Here is a 13,348-nt window from a genome sequence, read left to right as displayed (position 1 = left end):
GTGAAAGCAGGATGAGAGACTTAATTCTGTAATACAAACCCCACGCTCCCTGCAGCAGGTAACAGAGAGGAAGCTGCATGAAATGCAAAAGTTTCCACTGGCAATCACTGAAAGGCAGCACATCTCCCAGAGACACACATTTCATTTCCATAACGCAATTCCACTTCTTTTAATGTAAATGGAAAACACAAAACCTTAGTTTTCTCATGTAGATACAGTAACCGTTTACAAACTGTAGAATATGCTCTGAAAAAACATCTGTGTACTGCTGCAAACAGATGTTGTCATCATGATGATTAAAATGCAGTGGAAATAGAATAATCCAGCAAATCACAAAAAGCATGTTCATAAAATCTATTGCATTGAGCAGTGGTGGGGAAGAGGGAAGTACAGGGGAAACACCAAGCAAGAGAAGGCAGGTAAAAAAAAGACACCAGAATCCAGAGAAATTCACATTTACAAACCTCACTAAGAGGTAGAATGGTGAATCTGCAGTCTATATAAAATGGGCTGTGGCTGGAGGTGAGGAGGTGGCTCTGAAAAGGACAACTCTAGACAGGAAAGTCCACATCTCACCAGCTAGATGCCTTTGAGAAACTGGAGTTTTGGTGAAGAACCTCAGGCATAAAGATACTAGCTACAACTGTATGGCCCCCAAGTTGGCAGTAAGACACTAAAACCAAACCAAATGGGTAACAGAAGAAAGCCCTTCCTGAGACAAATATTAGGTTACTAATAAAAAAAAAAAAAAAATCAACCTCAACTTCTGGTAAACCGTGTCTTTCCCCATCTTGTCCTCTGAGCACTCTTTGGAAATTTCTTTTCTCCTCTTGGGAAAGGAAGTGCCCACCGCGGGCTGACAATTTATGGAATGCTTACTTGCTAATGCTGTGGCACCCCTGCCCTTCTCCAGCCTCTTTAAAAATCCAGACCCATACTGTGCAAGCACCTCACTCAGACCAGAGGAAATGCAAGCTTTTTCTCTTTCTGTTTGGGTCACAAAGTCCTACCTATGTTAAAAAGACTGCTATCTCCACAGTAACTGAAGTACTTCGGCACAAAAGCAAGCTGAAAAAATAAAAACAAAAATAAAGTTTCAGTAAAAATAAACTTAAAGCAGATAATTGGGTTGTTCCCTTTTAATTTTTGTGCACTTCAACATCCTAGCTATCTGTGTTTTGACCCTTGCAGACATCACATCCTAAGTTCCTTTCCTCTGATCCCCTCAGATAAGTGTTCTCATTTCATAAATATCTTCAAGTAGGATAGAAAATGGACAAAACATTGGTCCTTTGGATTAAAATGCAGCTAAATATTCAACACAAGACAATGCTAATTTATACCAAAGGTTTCCTTTGAGTTCTACAGCATTTTTTAAATAAACTTAAAATTAAGTCAAGGTTTTGCAAACACACAGAAAAAACACCGAGAGGCTCTGTCTCCCATAAACCAACTCCTCCCTCCACCATCCCCTTTTACCTTTATCCAGGAGCAGAGAGGTTAAGAACAAAGGCCTATGGAAATGCTTCTCTGGATCATTACACAGCTTCTCCACTGAAAGCATTACCAAGCAGCAAATAATTGGTATTTCCTAAATATCAAGTAATGGTATGAACTAGCCATTTACTCACTGACAATGACAATTCTCATTAACTTTGTAAACATTTGTTTATATGGAAAATCCTTTTATTCACTTCCTAAATAAAAACAAACCAGATTGTGAATGAGATTTTGAGGATGTTGGAAGTATTCCATCAGCGATGCTACTAGTTAAAATCTCAAAGACTCAGATAAGTAAGTTAAAAAGCAGTGGATTAAATGACTGGACTAAGAAACAGGACACATAATGAGAGCTTGGATCCACTGGAAGCTTTCTGGTTTGAGCTTTTTGTATTTTTTAAGAGAGAAAGTAATTTCTTAGATATTATTCTGTTGAATATAGGGGGGGAAATGTTTTCTTACTGTCCTTTTACTTCCTCTATGAAAGGTTGCTAAGGGAATGGTTCTCAGTAAGGTCAAGCAGTAGAAACCCTGCTGTGTGTTTTAATGCAGCCAAACACCACTTGAAATGAATGCCTCTTGGTTCTTCTTACCTTTAAGCACTGTCTGTTAATGCTTTCCAGTATTAATTCTTAAGGCATATCTGAATATATAATACAACAAGCACAAGGAAAAAAAACAGAGACCAAGATGCTACAACAAGGTCAAAGGAATGGAACTTCACGAAAGTGAGGCTACTATAGACAGTCTTTTTTCTGGTAAGATGAACCTTTCAGGCTATAAAAAGCACTCCAAACCCACAAACCTGAACACAGATTCAAGCACAGCAATCAGGTCTCCAAATTATAATTAAATGCAAGCTATTAGGAAAAACATAAAAGAAACCCTTTCAACATATTTCTCATTTCAGATATTTATTGCTTTAACGTTATGTAAATGAAGGAAATCTTGGCATATTAGCATATCATTATTATCTGTCTTTGAAATGATTACAGATCTACATATGATATAAAATGAGGTTCTCAAAATGTGCCACACTATTTTACAGCCTCAATTCAATTTTCTCATGGACAAGAATCCGAATAACCAAAGAACTACACTAAGGATCAGCATTAGCTGCTCCCTTTCCTAAGTGAAGAGTGAAATGGAAAGGATTCTCAGGATGACACCTAGATTTCAACTTCAGAGCTGACACATTTTTGTGTAAGGTAGTCTGCATAACTTGTATGTGCCCTGTGAGCAAAATGTTTCATTCCTTGGTCTGAAACCTGTCCTCTTTCAACAGGTTTCCAAATGGAAAAAAACACACCGCATTTCTGTATGTAAGAAAAATCACTGCAAGTTCTGTAATATCAAAAAAACTGTCCAAATGCAAAATTGAACATGTAAGCCATTTTTCAAAATCATCAACTCAAATATCTGTAAATTATGGAAAAATCTCTTGTCAGAAAAGCAATAGCTGTGCGGGTCATTTTAATTCTAGCAGGGCACTTTCAGATAAACAAAGACATCTGCTAAAAAAAAAAAAAAAAAGTGTAATTTTATATAATTACAAGACTTACACAGCAGTATGATTCCAGCAATGCATTCTAAGTAAATTTTTTATGAGGGGTAAATTGAAAAAACACCTCTAAGCATGGGACGACAGAGACAAATAAAGACACAGCAGGAATTCCCCTCAGAGGGAATTTATTATGAATGAAAGTATGAAAAATATTTTGATCTTCACCTAAAAAATGAAGAAGAGTTTGACTATGGTTTCTCTGAAATGGCAAGAAGTTAAATCTGAAGTAACTATTTCAGCCGCAGTGTGCTGTACTTTTATGGTCAGACACCATTGTAGTTGTATAACTGGGTTTTGAGGCTTTGTCTTGTTTCCCTTCCAGTAAATAACTATGGTAAACCAAGAACACTTTTAACATAATGATATCCCCTCTGTTCAAAGAATGTGTAGTTTTAACTCCTTTCACTATATAGCTCAACCATAGTATGATAAATCACATCAAAATATTAAATGCATCTCATTCTACAAGTATGAAGATGTAATTTAAAATGTAATACTTAGGTAGTCTATCCTTTAATCATCTGTAGCTGGAAGATTCTGAACACAGAAAGGCTCAAGGCATATTCCCTGCTGGACAGTAAGTCTAGCAATTAAATTATTTGTATGGAGTATATGGGCATGCATGTATATGCATACATACAGATTGTATTTCACAATTTAGGATCATTTTCTTTAGCCATTATTTTAGCTAGATCAGGCTGAGGCTGTTTTGTATACTCCTTTCGCATTTACAGATCCTCCTCCACAATAATGACTGAGAAAAGCTGTCACAGACAAACAACACACTCAGAAAATTATTTTCTTAAAGAAAAAAAAATTACAAGTGAAAAAGAAAGAAAATCTTTAACTCTGAAACACATTTGCTAATATTTTTATGAACAGTGCTTATTTATGAACTTTTGGGATAATTTCTAGCATCCTAGTTAATGATGTAGCATATTTTCTTTAATGAAACCCTAGAATAAGAAACCCAACTGCAGCTCGTTGATAAATGAGCAGGATCGGCAGCAGGATCGGTGGGAAAGGCCATTAGGTACTGAAAAAGAATTGTAGCCTAACCTGTAGCAGCTCTTGTGTATGAGACCCTTAAAACAGATGGGTGACCCACACCCAGCATGGAAATAAAGGTATTAACAAGTCTGCATGTCAGAAGAGAGAGAAGAAATGCGCTTAACCTGTTATGGTGATGGAAGGAGCAAGTAAAAACCTTTTATTGCAGGCAGGGGCTGAGACAGGCCCTGTGGCAGGCTAAGCATGCCACCTCCCCACCACCTTCTCTGAGCTGGGGCAGGACTCTGCTCTGAACAGGTCCCATCCATGCCATTAGTGTATTCACACACAAAGGAAAAAAAAAAAAACAAAAAACACCTTACTACCTTGGATGCTAAGCAGTGAGCCCACAGCACCATCTCACCACCTCCTTCTCCCCTGACTCCCGACTGCCCGCTGCACCCTGATGCGTCGCACTCTCTGGGCAGCTCAGCCCCAGCCTGAAGTGACGGGAGCCTCTGAAAAAGCACAGAATGTGGCTGGGGTGGAACTAATCCCAGCACCTCCTGTAAAAAAGCCCAAGCTGTAGCAGGGATGTGTTCCAGCAGGACTGCCTCCACAAAATACAAAATTATTTCGGACCGGCCACTAAACCCTGATCAGAACCTGAACAGCTGTGGCTACAAATTAACAAATCGCAAGTGGAATGAAAACACAAAGCAAAGGTGTGTTTGGATGTTTGCCCACAGTCTGTAGCCTGCCTTCATCCTCAGCACCCATCGAACTCTTTCATGGGCTATTGTCTCCCTTCCTTTCTGCTGAAGACATCTGCAGGTCCGTGCTTTCAGCATAGCCGGAATACAAGAATGGGAAGAGATGGACATTTTAATTTGCTGTTTTATTTAGCTCTGCAAAACACTCTGGTTTATAATGCACTGAGCCATGCAACTATAGAGCATAAAAACACAAGCACAATGAGATGACAGTATCACAGATGTCTTCACTGTGGCAGTCCTTAACAAGTCTTGGTCTGGTCTCACAAGGCACAAGGAGGTAAAACTGTTAAGCCCATTCACCCCACTGAGCAACAGCTTTTAACTGCAGCAAACTAGTAGAAAAAATGTGTAGTTACACAGCAAGGCCTCTCTGACCATGGGAGGGAACGCCTACCTGCACTCTTTCTGGCTGGTTTTTAAAAGTGTCGAAAGTTCAGACTAAACCTAGAAAAAAATGTGTGTAACAAAATGTGCTTTCTGGAGAGCTGAGAGTTCACCTGTCAAAACCTTCCAAACAAAACCACATACCCGGATGAAAACAGTGTAAAATCTGAGTCCAAGCAAGCCACAGAAAAGTAGATAAAGGTAAAGTTACATGACAATGAAAGACTCAAGAGAAACCATTGGACAAAAATTAATTGACCATATATTGATACAAACCAATCCTTTACAATTCTGGCAGATAAGAATTTTTTTTTTTTAAGCTTTACATTAAAAATCTACATACAGCCTATGATTTCTCACTATGCACCAAATTCCCAAATCCAACACAGTCAAATCAATAAAGCTTTTTTAAAAATAAAAAAAAATAGTTTATATATGCAATATTTTACGATTTTTCATCTTATTTTTGTTTGCATTTGTCATGCTCCCCTTTCCTTTCTATCTACTCTTCCATTCTGATATTAAAATATCCTAACTTTAAAAACAACCTTCACTTCTGGGGCATGTGAAACTATAGTTCAGCAAAACAAAACGTCTTAACTCCAGATTCACACAAAAACCTATTTGACTTAGCTTTATATGGTGCTGGATCTGGGCTTACCAAATGGCGAGGGAAGGGTTTATCACCATGACCAAGGGGTATTTTTTCATGGTCCTTGTTAGGTCTTCCCCTTCTACATTTAATAGCCACAGAAGTTTAAAACCTCCCAACAGAGAAAACGGTCCTTTAATTGAAGCCTGAAGTCTGTATTTGTCATAACCAGGACACAGCTTCTGGCCCACCTGTGGGTTTCTAGCCAGCAACACTTGCACTACCTTGAAATGAAATCCCAGGTTTGCAAAAAGAGCTATGTGCAAATATCCCAAGACACACACACACATACACAGAGGCACAGAGGCACTCTGCTCCTCCGTGGTTGCCTACCACAGCAATACACGTATGACAAGCATAGCTCTGCTGGGTATTTTAGCCAGATAAATAAAAGTAAAACTAGCAATGGAGCTGCTGAGTCCCATTCTTCAGGTCTGTATTTCATCTCTAGTTATCATTGATCAGCTTATACCTTCTCAACAAATAAAACTGTTAGACAGCAACAGTGGTAGTAACTTGAAATATATGTGCTGAGCCAAGATAGCTCAAGAACTAAGTGCTGATCTCTTCACCCTGTTATCCACTGATAGGACACATAGGAATGGTTCAAAGCTGTGCCAGGGGAGGTTTAGACTGGACATTAGGAAGCATTTCTATACTGAGAGGGTGGTCAAACACTGGAAAAGGCTTCCTAGAGAGGTGGTCGATGCCCCAGGCCCATCAGTGTTTAAGAGGCATTTGGACAATGCCCTTAACGACATGCTTTGACTTTTGGTCAGCTCTGAATTGGTCAGGCAGTTGGACTAGATGATCACCGTAGGCCACTTGCAACTGAAACAGCCTGTCTATTCTATTCTATGCCATGTATTGTTAGCAAGTTCTACAGGGTATGATAAGAAATCAGATTCACTCAGTGGTATACCCCACAGACATCCAAAAAATTAGCAGCTCTGAGTTACTGTGAAACCACAGCAGCATACATGGGACTGACAATAAACCCATTTATGGAACACCATTCTTGCTCTCAAATCATATTCTGATTTTCCAAATTTGCTCTGGTTTCCAGAGTTGACAGCATTTTAACATCAACAAGCACATACACAAGGCTGCTCAAATTAGAAACAATTCACTTGAAATTGCTATGCAGAGAGAACAGCAAGTTTCAGCTCCAGGAAAGCTCCATAGAAGTGCAAGCATCATCTGCCGAGAAACAGGGTTTCAAACTCTCACGGTTTCTGTGTAACTACTTCCTTTGGAGCCCTTCTCCAAAGAGCACAACAAAAATTAAGTATCATCTTTCCCATGTCCCGGGTTTGACTCGGAGCTTAACTATTCCCGCTCCAAAACCACACATGTTAGTTTTGTTTGGTTTTTAGTTTAAATTTGCCATTGTGTTTTCAAGCCCAGCTGGAAACTCGTTTGCCACCTATATGTCATACACACAGTTCCTTTTCAACACCAATGGCAGGCTCAAAAATCCCAATTTGAACTGAAACCTTTAAAGTGTTCCTCATACCTTTAAGCTTATTTGAATTCTTGAATCACAAAAAGGTTACCACAGTACTAGCTTAAAAACATACCGCACACAAACAAGCACTTATTATCTCACATCTCAATCAATTATCAGAAATTGAGCACATAGCTGTTTTGGAAGCAAGGATATAATTTAACATTATTTTTGTGATTTGAGCTCGTTTCCTTAAAATCATATGAAAAGAACAACGATACTCATGTATATTTTCTCCCGTGACCGCCAGTGAAAAAACAATTTTTCTCTCAAGTAATTGCCACATACATAAAAGCAATATACAACAAAATGCAATGGCTGCTTGCAAGCACAGACAGACAACAAAGTCCTATTTTATGCATACACCAGGGTCTATTTATTCTTTACTGTTACCTCCCTTGCCACTGGAGTTCCTTCCACCCACTTGCCACACTTTGTGATAGAATATGACTTTGATGGGGCCAAAACAATCTCTTCTCTGCACAACAGGATCTTGTTTCTGAAACGTATATTAAAATGAAAGGCAAAGATGGATCACAATTTACACTTTTTGTTAATTACTGTTCTCTGGCTCCCTATACAGCCATGAACATGAGTGTCCACCAAGCCTTTGAAGAAAAAGGATCTCTAAATTTTATGTGCCTATTTCAGTCACCAGAAACTATCACAATAGTACCCTTCTCTCTCTAAAGCAAAGTTGCTAAAGCTTTTTCTTTTTTTTTTTTCAAAATCTTATTACACTTCTCAGCACCTTCCAGCACTGAAAACTACTCCATTTATGAAAGGCAAAATATCTTCTGTTTGGCCTTTAGTTCTGCAAATGCACTGCTCCTACTGAGAAAACCCTACAGTTACTACTTTCGTGTTTCCTACCCATGCGGAAGCTCTCCAGCTGTACAATAAATACCAGGTCGAACACACGTTAAAAAAATCACCATCGGTAATTAAATCCTTGTTACTGTGTAATAGACCTTGTTACACAGAGGGCTGGTTTTCCATAATTTTACCAGCACAGTATCACTGAAACGAAAGTCCTTGCTTGCAGCACTCTTTTAAAAAGGATTTAAGGAATAATTTACAATGTCATCTCACAAGACCCTGCAAAAGATGCTCCGAATAAAAACAATATTTGTGATTGGTTTCATTGTGTGAACTATTCTGGCAGTAGTATCACAATGGTCTATTTTTACTCCAGATTGGTTTTTACTATAAAAAGTTCAATCGCTATGAAACTAATGCTTGCAACATTGATTTCTATGGTGCTGCTTAGAAAAACACTGCAGAATAATGTGGATGTCAGGGCATTTTATGTAGCAGCAGCAAGATTCTGCGAGTAGTCTGGGCAGTGGATTTGCTCCAGGTTATTTTGACTACTATAAGCAACATTCTACCGAAATGCGCAGGACATCCATACATAAGATACAAGATTTTGAATAGTCAGAATGACACCAAGTAACACTGGGCAGAGAGACACTGCTCAGAAATAGCCCGGCAACTTGTACATCCTGTGGATCATTCTGTCATCACGTTGTATCACAGTTTCAAAAGTAGGAAATTACATCTTAAATAAAAAAAACACCTGACCCAAACCAACAAAGCAAGCCAGGAAATTGAGCAAAGTCTGATACTCTCCTCTTAGCTCTCCCACTGTGGCAAGGTTTTACTTGCAGACAGGATCATTATGTCATCCTCACAAAAGAAGACACGTTGATATGCCTTAATGAAGTAATGACAGAGAACAAGTTCTCTTTGAAATTGTGTTCATCAACCACTTTTTTAATACTCCAGCATGGGGTCAGTTCATCCAAGCACAATTCTAACTGCAATGGACACGAACCCTGAAAGAACATCTTGGGAGGGATAGGAAGAAACATCTTTATTTACATATATTCAGGTAGCACAAATATTCTGTATCAAAAAGATTAAAAATCTGACCAGTCTTTTCTGCGTCTTCAGCATGGATTTTCAGTAGAGAAATGTTATTTTCATAGTAGTCTTTGTAAATGCAACGCTAATCATCAAATAAACCAATTAAAAATAAAATTGCAAATAAATAAACCAATTAAAAATAAAATTGCAAATAAACCAATTTAAAAAAATTCTATTAGATTGAGAAGAATCCTCCAGTTGGTCATGCTTTTCTATTTTCAACAAAACTGAGCAAAGGGACTCTGTCCACAAGACTGTCAGCTCAGATCCCAGGGCATTCAGAACAGTTTCATAAAGTTTTACTTCTGAGAAGAGACATTGTTGAAAGCAATTGTTCAGCCAGCCAACTACTGTCACTTCCATGAATATGAATAAGCTCCAATATAGGACACTGAGCTTTTGCAAATATAAGAAGATCCAATTGTTCAGAGTTAATCTTTGCCAATAAATCAACCCGCCATTATTTAGAGATTTTTATTTTTCTCTGGTGTCTGACTATGTGGGTGGAGTTTTGTTTTAAAGTCCTCTCGTTTCCATTTTCATAAAGACTTTTTTCATACTGCCTTGCTAAGCTTTCAGAGCAGCAGGAGGAATCCTATTGTTAATGGGATCAGGCCCTTGAAAAGGTATATACTGCTGTTTCTCCTGAATGCGCTTGATGTTAACTAGCACCTACTCTGAGAAAAAAAGATACCAGAAGAAATTGTTCAGAGTTCATGAAAATTAAAATTTGATGTAATTTTGTAGCTGTAATTTGCATGTACACAGCTTAGACATAAATACATATGGATTAATGCAAATTTTTATACAGGGAAAGATTCACTCTGTGCTCTGTAAAACTAAGGGTAAGGCTGGTGATGAATCATTTTTTTTAAATATTCTAGTCTGGGTATATAAATAGCTCTCTGTTTCTAGAATAATTGCTACTGAAAAACACAGCTTCTGAAATAGCCTAGGCCATAATTAACCTCGGCTTCATTAAATCACAAATAATATCTTTTTAAAGTCTTATTTGTAAAGGCAAACTGATTAATGTAAACGTTCCCCTTTGCAAAAACGTTCCCCTTTGCAAAAATCTAATTGAAATGATTTACCTACGTAGCTACTTGTCAGATCTTGTAAACTCTAAGAAGGTTTTCTGCCGGTGACTCGGTTACCTCACCCCCTCGCAGCCCCGGGGAGGGAGCTCCGCGCTCGTTGGGAGGACGCGAACGGACGGCCGGGGACGGCGGGCACGGGGACCTCGCGCTGCCGCCTCGCGCCGCTGCCCCCCGGGGGAACAGATGCTCCGGGAGAGGTGCCGGCTCCTGCCCCGCCACCGCCCGCAGCCGTTCCGGCAAGCGCCGAGCCCTCCTGCCCGGCCCCCCGGCGCCGCACGAACCACCCCTCCGTGCGCCCCCCCCCTCGCCCCTCCGCGTCCACGCGTGGGCCCTGCGGGGGGGGGGGGGGGGGGGGCGGGGGGCGGCCTTCCCTCCGCAGCGGCAAAGGCAGGGGGCGTTTGCGGATCCAGGGGCGGCCCGGGACCCCCTGCGCGCCGCTGCCACCCGCAGCCGCGGCCGCCCGGCGCAGCGCGGGTGGCCATGGCGGGGCTGGCCAGGCGCCGCAGCCGCCGCACCGCGCCGCGCCGTCCCTCCCCTTTCCTTGTAGGACAGCGCCAACCCCCGACCGAAGAAAAGTTTCCAGCCGGGCGCCAGGACGGGTCCGGGCTGCCACCGGCGCCGAAGCGCCTCCCGCCCGCTCGGGCCGGGGTCTGCCCCCTCTCAGCCCCAGCCCGGCGCCCAGCCCACCCGCGCCGTCGGTGCCGCCGCGGGGCCCTCACCTTCCTGCACCGCATGGAAGGGGTTGTTGGCCTCTATGAGCTTGATGGAGTAAGTGATTTTCTCGCTCTGGAGGATGTCGTCATTGAGGTTCAGATCCGACACCGCCTGCTTGAACACCTCGTCGTCCTTGGCAGCATTGCCTTCGAAAATGGCACCTGAGGGGAGGAAGGCGGCGGAGGGTGAGGAGTGCTCGGCCCGCCCCGGAGCCCCCGCTCCCCCCCGGGCCGTGCCAAGCACCCTCGCACGGTGCCCGGCGGGGCTGCTGCGGGGGCACCGGGCGTCTGGGGGGTCGGGACCCACCCGTGGGCGGCCGCCGCAGGCTGCGCGGCCTCGTCCCGAGCACGGGGAAGCGCAACCCTCCCCCCGGCCCCCTCTGCTCCACCGGCATTCACGGAGCCCCGAACCGGAACGGTGGCGAGGGACTCGCTTTGCCAGTGATGGGCAAGGGAGCAGGCTTGGGAATTTGACCAACTTTTTGCCCACTGCTTGGCTTGCTCCCTAGGATGCTGCTGCCTTTCGGGCAGCGGTTTTATTGAGGCTCACATGCCCGCAGGAACGTGAAGGCAGGATTTGTGTCCAGTAACCTGGAAGCTTTAATTTCACTGTCCTGTTTATGCAGTTAACGTGAAAACATCTGGCGATGTGTGTTACATAAGATCCCCTCTCTACGGAGCGTGTGTGCCCGCACCAGGCTTACTGCCCTGCTCTGCGCAGCGGTGGGAGATCTTTCGTGCTGGCAGCAAAACGAGGAGGCGGGCGAGGGGAAACATGCCACATTATCCCCCTGCCTGGAAAAGTCCTGCTGATTCACACTGTGCGTGCCTGTGGCCGGAGCCTCCGTGCACTGCCCGTGTGAAATCACAGCTCTGCACACAGCAGCTCTCCTCCCCTGCCCACCGGACCGCTATTTCTGCGAGGAGTTACATGGCAGACACCTCTCGGGCTGAAGTTCTTGCGGGGAGAAGCTGAGGAGGCACCGGCCACCCGCAGGGGAAGCGGGGCCCAGAGGGAGAGCCGCGGGGGGTGCTCCGGCCACCACCCCCGCCCCCGGCCGGGGCACTTCCCACGGCGGCCCCACCGCCTCCCCGCGGAGCTGGCGCCGCTGCCGCCGCGGTGTCCCCGGGCCTGGGGAGCGCCCCTGGGCCGGAGTCCCCCGCTGCGGTCAGGGCTGACCCCGTCTCCTTAATGGCTCCGCAATGCTGTCTGCCTTGGCTGCGCCCCCAGGCTCCGGAGGCGAGTAGCGCCGACCAGATCCTCCTCTGCCGGCCCCACAGCCGCCTCTGCCGGGAAACTTGTTACAGGGCTGGTCCCTCTCTCCCCTTCCCCGCCCTGGGTCGGCATGGCACCTCCCCCCCGCCTCCGCGGAGCCCCACTCGCCAGGACCGCTGCCGCCACGGCCCCCTCTTTTTTTTTTTTTTTTTTTTTTTTTTTTTTTGTCTCACATCCTCCCCGAAAGGCTAATGGGAATTACGGCTTTTCATTTCCCGGCCGTACTCCCTGCCGTCTCCTCCTCTATCGTCTTCCACAAGTGATTCTCTCCCCCCTCTCCGCCCCTAAACATCCTCATTTTCGTTCCTGCTGGTACCTTTCAACACCAGCCAAAAGGTGACTGCAGAGCCTCGCTTTTGCTTGCCAGGCTTCCCGCGGACATCACCATGCCTTGCTCCCAGAAGCCGTAAAAGTTCACATCAGCCTTTCCTTCGCCTCTTATTCATCCCTCTCTTCCTCCCACTGCTGATCCAGCCTTCTTGCTGCCCAGGGGTTTTAATGAGATCTTATTCAAACCCCAACAGTTGCGCGCAGAGAAACACACACGCACACACGCAGCCGCTGCAAATCTCGCCTTTCTAACCCTTTCCCAGCCAAGTACCCCCACCCCCCGGCATTCCGGCTCGGCTGACACCTGCTACGGCAGGGGATGGAAGCCAGGGGATTATCTCCCCGAAAGTTTTCCTTACGAGCACGTTCAGATTCCGCCTCTCCCCTGCTCGGGTGTTGGGGGTGGCTGTTTGTTTTCAGTGGCGAGGAGGCGGGGGGGAGCTTGAGGGGGAAGAAAGCCTTTCCACGCAAACAGGTCCAAGCCCAGGCTCCCCAGCCACATGGGAGACCGCAGCGGCGGCCCCGGCGGGTCCCCCCGCCCCGTGCCCGCTCCCGGCCCGGTGCACAGCCGGCATTTCGCCCCTAACTTTACAATTGGGGGGGCGGAGAGGGATTCAGCCGCCTTTC

At 44.4% G+C, this 13,348-nt stretch overlaps 1 protein-coding gene across 1 annotated transcript in view; it reads right to left on the bottom strand.

Moving 5' to 3' along the window:
* The window catches only part of GRID1 (glutamate ionotropic receptor delta type subunit 1), a 541,426-nt gene that overhangs the window by 527,570 nt on the left and 508 nt on the right, over positions 1–13,348 (bottom strand). The window contains exon 2 of the mRNA XM_005236732.3: positions 11,122–11,277. Within this exon, the coding sequence (XP_005236789.2) occupies positions 11,122–11,277 (156 nt within the window). The remainder of the gene's footprint in view (positions 1–11,121; positions 11,278–13,348) is intronic.

The sequence above is a fragment of the Falco peregrinus genome, chromosome 1 (genome assembly GCF_023634155.1).
Source record: "Falco peregrinus isolate bFalPer1 chromosome 1, bFalPer1.pri, whole genome shotgun sequence".
Taxonomy (NCBI): Eukaryota; Metazoa; Chordata; class Aves; order Falconiformes; family Falconidae; genus Falco; species Falco peregrinus.
This window is presented reverse-complemented; position numbering and strand designations above follow the sequence as displayed.